The 4,612-nt window shown below is 55.3% G+C and overlaps 2 protein-coding genes across 2 annotated transcripts in view; both read left to right on the forward strand.

Annotated features, from left to right (window-relative positions):
- Positions 1 to 1,226: 1,226 nt before the first annotated feature.
- Positions 1,227 to 3,987, forward strand: LOC122555480 (basic proline-rich protein-like). Its single transcript, XM_043701507.1, has 3 exons — positions 1,227 to 1,551; positions 1,671 to 2,754; positions 2,868 to 3,987. Exons 1-3 carry the CDS (start codon positions 1,227 to 1,229, stop codon positions 3,985 to 3,987), a joined length of 2,529 nt encoding a protein of 842 aa, XP_043557442.1.
- Position 3,988: 1 nt separating this feature from the next.
- cog3 (component of oligomeric golgi complex 3) overlaps positions 3,989 to 4,612 on the forward strand; it is a 65,471-nt gene continuing 64,847 nt past the window's right edge. The window contains exon 1 of the mRNA XM_043700324.1: positions 3,989 to 4,248. Within this exon, the coding sequence (XP_043556259.1) occupies positions 4,075 to 4,248 (174 nt within the window). The 5' untranslated portion in view covers positions 3,989 to 4,074. The remainder of the gene's footprint in view (positions 4,249 to 4,612) is intronic.

Here is a 4,612-nt window from a genome sequence, read left to right on the forward strand (position 1 = left end):
AGTTTAATTCAGATAAATGCAAGGTGCTGCATTTTGGGAAAGCAAATCTTAGCAGGACTTATACACTTAATGGTAAGGTCTTAGGGAGTGTTGCTGAACAAAGAGACCTTGGAGTACAGGTTCATAGCTCCTTGAAAGTGGAGTCTTAGGTAGATAGGATAGTGAAGAAGGTGTTTAGTATGCTTTCTTTTATTGGTCAGTGTATTGAATACAGGAGTTGGGAGGTCATGTTGTGGCTGTACAGGACATTGGTTAGGCCACTGTTGGAATATTGCGTGCGATTCTTGTCTCCTTCCTATCGGAAAGATGTTGTGAAACTTGAAAGGGTTCAGAAAAGATTTACAAGGATGTTGCCAGGGTTGGAGGATTTGAGGTGAGTCTGAACAGGCTGGGGCTGTTTTCCCTGGAGCATCAGAGGCTGAGGGGTGACCTTATAGAGGTTTACAAAATTATGAGGGGCATGGGTAGGATAAATAGACAAAGTCTTTTTCCTGAGGTCGGGGAGTCCAGTACTAGAGCGCATAAGTTTAGGGTGAGAGGGGAAAGATATAAAAGGGACCCAAGGGGCAACTTTTACACACAGAGGGTGGAACATGTATGGAATGAGCTGCCAGAGGAAGTGGTGCATGCTGGTACAATTGCAACATTTAAGGGGCATCTGGATGGGTATATGAATAGGAAGGGTTTGGAGGGATATGGGCCAGGTGCTGGAAGGTAGGACTAGATTGGGGTGAGCTATTTAGTCGGCATGGACGGGTTGGACCAAATGGTCTGTTTCCATGCTGTATATCTCTATGACTCTATCTCTGTTCCTAATGTGATTTTGGTGTCTCTAATCCTGGTGGTGATCCCAGTATCGGTATTGATCCTGGTTTCTCTACTCCCGATGTTAATCCCAGTGTTGATGTTAATCCCGTCTCTCTAATTGTGGTCTGTCCATTCCAGGGCCCCCTCCTCCCAGTTTTGATCCGGGTGTTAGTGTTGATGCAGGTCTCTTTGATCCCAGCCTTTTACTCTTGGTGTTGACCCTGTTCCAGTTCCTGTGATCCTGGTATTGATCATGATGCCAGTGCTGATCCTGACCCCGTCAGTCTGATCCCACGTTCATCCATCCTAGTCTGTCTGGTCCTTGTGATTCAGCATTGATCCTATTCCCAGTTCGTGTGATCCTGATCCTGGTCCCTGTGATTTCGGTATTGATCCTAATCCAAGTGTCTCTGGTCCCAATGACTGTGATCCTGATATTGATCGTGGTCCATGATTCCCGTGTTAATCCTGATCTGGGTGTTGATCCTAATCCCAGTCCCTGTGATCCAGGTGTTGATTTTGATCCTGGTATCTCTAATCCCAGGCTCTCTAATCCCGGTATTGATCCTGATCCTGGTTCCTCTGATCCCAGTGTTGATCCTGATACCGGTCTCTCAAATCCCAGTCTCTCTGATGCCAGTCTCTCTAATCCCGGTATTGATCCTGATCCTGGTCCCTCTGATCCCGGTGTTGATCCTGATCCTGGTCTCTCTAATCCCGATGTTGATCCTGATCCTGGTCCCTGTAATCCCGGTGTTCATCCTGGTGTGATCCCGGTCTCTCTGATCCCAGTCCTTCTAATTCCAGTCTCTGTGATCCTGGTCCCTGTGATCCCAGTCCCTGTAATCCCGGTGTTGATCCAGATCCCGGTTCCTGTGATCCCAGTCCCTCTGATCCCTGTGTTGATCCTGATCCCAGTCTCTCCGATCCCGGAGTTGATCCTGATCCCGGTTTCTCTGATCCCAGTCCCTGTGATCCCGGTGTTGATCCTGATCCCAGTCTCTCTGATTCCGGTCCCTGTAATCCCGGTGTTGATCCTGATCCCGGTCTCTCTGATCACAGTCCCAGTAATCCCGATGTTGATCTTGATCCCAGTCTCTCTGATCCCGGTCCCTGTGATCCCGCTGTTGATCCCGATCCCAGTCTCTCTGATCCCGATTCAAGTCTCTCTGATCCCACTCCCTATGATCCCGGAGTTGATCCTGATCCCAGTCTCTCTGATCCCGGTGTTGATCCTGGTCCCAGTCTGTGTGATCCCGAGGTTGATCCTGATCCCAGTATCTCCGATCCCGGTGTTGATCCTGTTCCCAGTCTCTGTGATCCCGGGGTTAATCCTGATCCCAGTCTCTCTGATCCCAGTTTCTGGGATCCCGGTGTTGATCCTGTTCCCAGTCTCTGTGATCCCGGTGTTGATCCTGTTCCCAGTCTCTGTGATCCCGGGGTTGATCCTGTTCCCAGTCTCTGTGATCCCGGGGTTGATCCTGATCCCAGTCTCTCTGATCCCGTTGTTGATCCTGATCCCGGTGTTGATCCTGATCCCAGTCTCTCTGTTCCCAGTCTCTGTGATCCCAGTGTTGATCCTGTTCCCAGTCTCTGTGATCCCGGGGTTGATCCTGATCCCAGTCTCTCTGATCCCGGTGTTGATCCTGTTCCCAGTCTCTTTGTTCCCGGTGTTGATCCTGTTCCCAGTCTCTCTGATCCCGGTGTTGATCCTGATCCCGGTTTTGATCCTGAACCCAGTCTCTCTGTTTCCAGTCTCAGTGATCCCGGTGTTGATCCTGATCCCAGTCTCTCTGATCCCAGTCTCTCTGATCCCGGTATTGATCCTGTTCCCAGTCTCTCTGATCCTGGTGTTGATCCTGATCCCAGTCTCTCTGTTCCCAGTCTCTCTGATCCCGGTGTTGATCCTGATCCCATCTCTCTGTTCTCAGCCTCTCCGATCCCGGTGTTGATCCTGATCCCAGTCTCTCCGATCCTGGTGTTGATCCTGTTCCCAGTCTCTCTGATCCCAGTCTCTGTGATCCCGGTGTTGATCCTGATCCCAGTCTCTCTGTTCCCAGTCTCTCTGATCCCGGTGTTGATCCTGATCCCAGTCTCTCTGTTCCCAGTCTCTCCGATCCCGGTGTTGATCCTGTTCCCAGTCTCTGTGATCCCAGTGTTGATCCTGATCCCAGTCTCTGTGATCCCGGTGCTGATCCTGTTCCCAATCTCTCTGATCCCAGTGTTGATCCTGATCCCGGTGTTGATCCTGATCCCAGTCTCTCTGATCCCAGTCTCTCTGATCCCGGTGTTGATCCTGATCCCGGTGTTGATCCTGATCCCGGTCTTTCTGTTCCGAGTCTCTCCGATCCCGGTGTTGATCCTGTTCCCAGTCTCTCTGATCCCGTTGTTCATCCTGATCCCAGTCTCTGTGATCCCGGTGTTGATCCTGTTCCCAGTCTCTCTGTTCCCAGCCTCTCCGATCCTGGTGTTGATCCTGATCCCAGTCTCTCTGTTCCCAGCCTCTCCGATCCCGGTGTTGATCCTGATCCCAGTCTCTGTGATCCCGGTGTTGATCCTGATCCCGGTGTTGATCCTGTTCCCAGTCTCTCTGATCCCGGTGTTGATTCTGATCCCAGCCTCTCTGATCCCGGTGTTGATCCTGTTCCCAGTCTCACTGATCCCGGTGTTGATCCTGATCCCGGTTTTGATCCAGATCCCAGCCTCACAGATCCTGGTGTTGATCCTGATCCCAGTCTCTGTGATCCCGGTGTTGATCCTGATCCCAGCCTCTCCGATCCTGGTGTTGATCCTGATCCCAGTCTCTCTGTTCCCAGTCTCTGTGATCCCGGTGTTGATCCTGATCCCAGCCTCTCCGATCCCGGTGTTGATCCTGATCCCAGTCTCTGTGATCCCGGTGTTGATCCTGATTCCAGCCTCTCCGATCCCGGTGTTGATCCTGATCCCAGTCTCTGTGATCCCGGTGTTGATCCTGATCCCGGTGTTGATCCTGTTCCCAGTCTCTCCGATCCTGGTGTTGATCCTGATCCCAGTCTCTCCGATCCCGGTGTTGATCCTGATCCCAGTCTCTGTGATCCCGGTGTTGATCCTGTTCCCAGTCTCTCCGATCCCGGTGTTGATCCTGATCCCGGCCTCCCTCCTCCCCCAGTGGGAGGGTTCCCGCTCTGTTTCCGGGGTTAGCCGGGGCTGGAGCTGAGGCCGAGCCGGGCCGTACTGTTCACTGGGCTGTCTCGGTGCAGGGGCCGCTCCGGGACGGGACAGGACGCGATGGCGGAGCTGGGTGCGGACGGGCCTGAGGCGCGGAGCCGGGAGCAGCCGAGCCTGCAGAGGCTGTCGGTGTGGGAACGCGGCCCGGAGCCCACCGCCCCGCTCACCCACACCCAGAGCCGGAGCGTGTCCGAGCTGAGGGAGGCCGCAGACAGCACGCCGCTCCCGGCCCAGGTCAGTGCCCGAGCGCGGGGCCGGGGACAGAGAGAAGCCCGGGCGCGGGGACGGAGGCCCGGCCCGGCCCGGCCCTGAGCCCGCGGGACAGGCCGGGGACAGAGAGAAGCCCGGGCGCGGGGACGGAGGCCCGGCCCGGCCCTGAGCCCGCGGGACAGGCCGGGGAGTGGGCCCGGGTCCGGGTCCGGGTCCTCTCTCTATCTCCCTGGAGCCGGGGGAGGGGACAGTGTCGCGGCCTCAGGCTCCGGCTCAGCGGCGCCCGGGAGGTCGGTGCCACGTCGCCTGAAGTGGGGGGAGGCAGCGAGCAGGCCCGGGGCAACGGATCACCCCGACACCCCACACCCCCCTGACACCCCCCGCTCCC

This window comes from Chiloscyllium plagiosum, chromosome 12 (genome assembly GCF_004010195.1).
Source record: "Chiloscyllium plagiosum isolate BGI_BamShark_2017 chromosome 12, ASM401019v2, whole genome shotgun sequence".
Classification (NCBI taxonomy): Eukaryota; Metazoa; Chordata; class Chondrichthyes; order Orectolobiformes; family Hemiscylliidae; genus Chiloscyllium; species Chiloscyllium plagiosum.

Excerpts from the sequence above, each read along its gene's own strand:
- LOC122555480 (XM_043701507.1), top strand. The coding sequence starts at position 1,227 with ATGACTGTGATCCTGATATTGATCGTGGTCCATGATTCCCGTGTTAAT. Across the intron at positions 1,552-1,670 it reads TGATCCTGATCCTGGTCCCT|ATCCCGGTTCCTGTGATCCC; the intron begins GTAATCCCGGTG and ends GTGTTGATCCAG. Across the intron at positions 2,755-2,867 it reads TCAGCCTCTCCGATCCCGGT|TCTCTCTGATCCCGGTGTTG; the intron begins GTTGATCCTGAT and ends CTCTGTTCCCAG.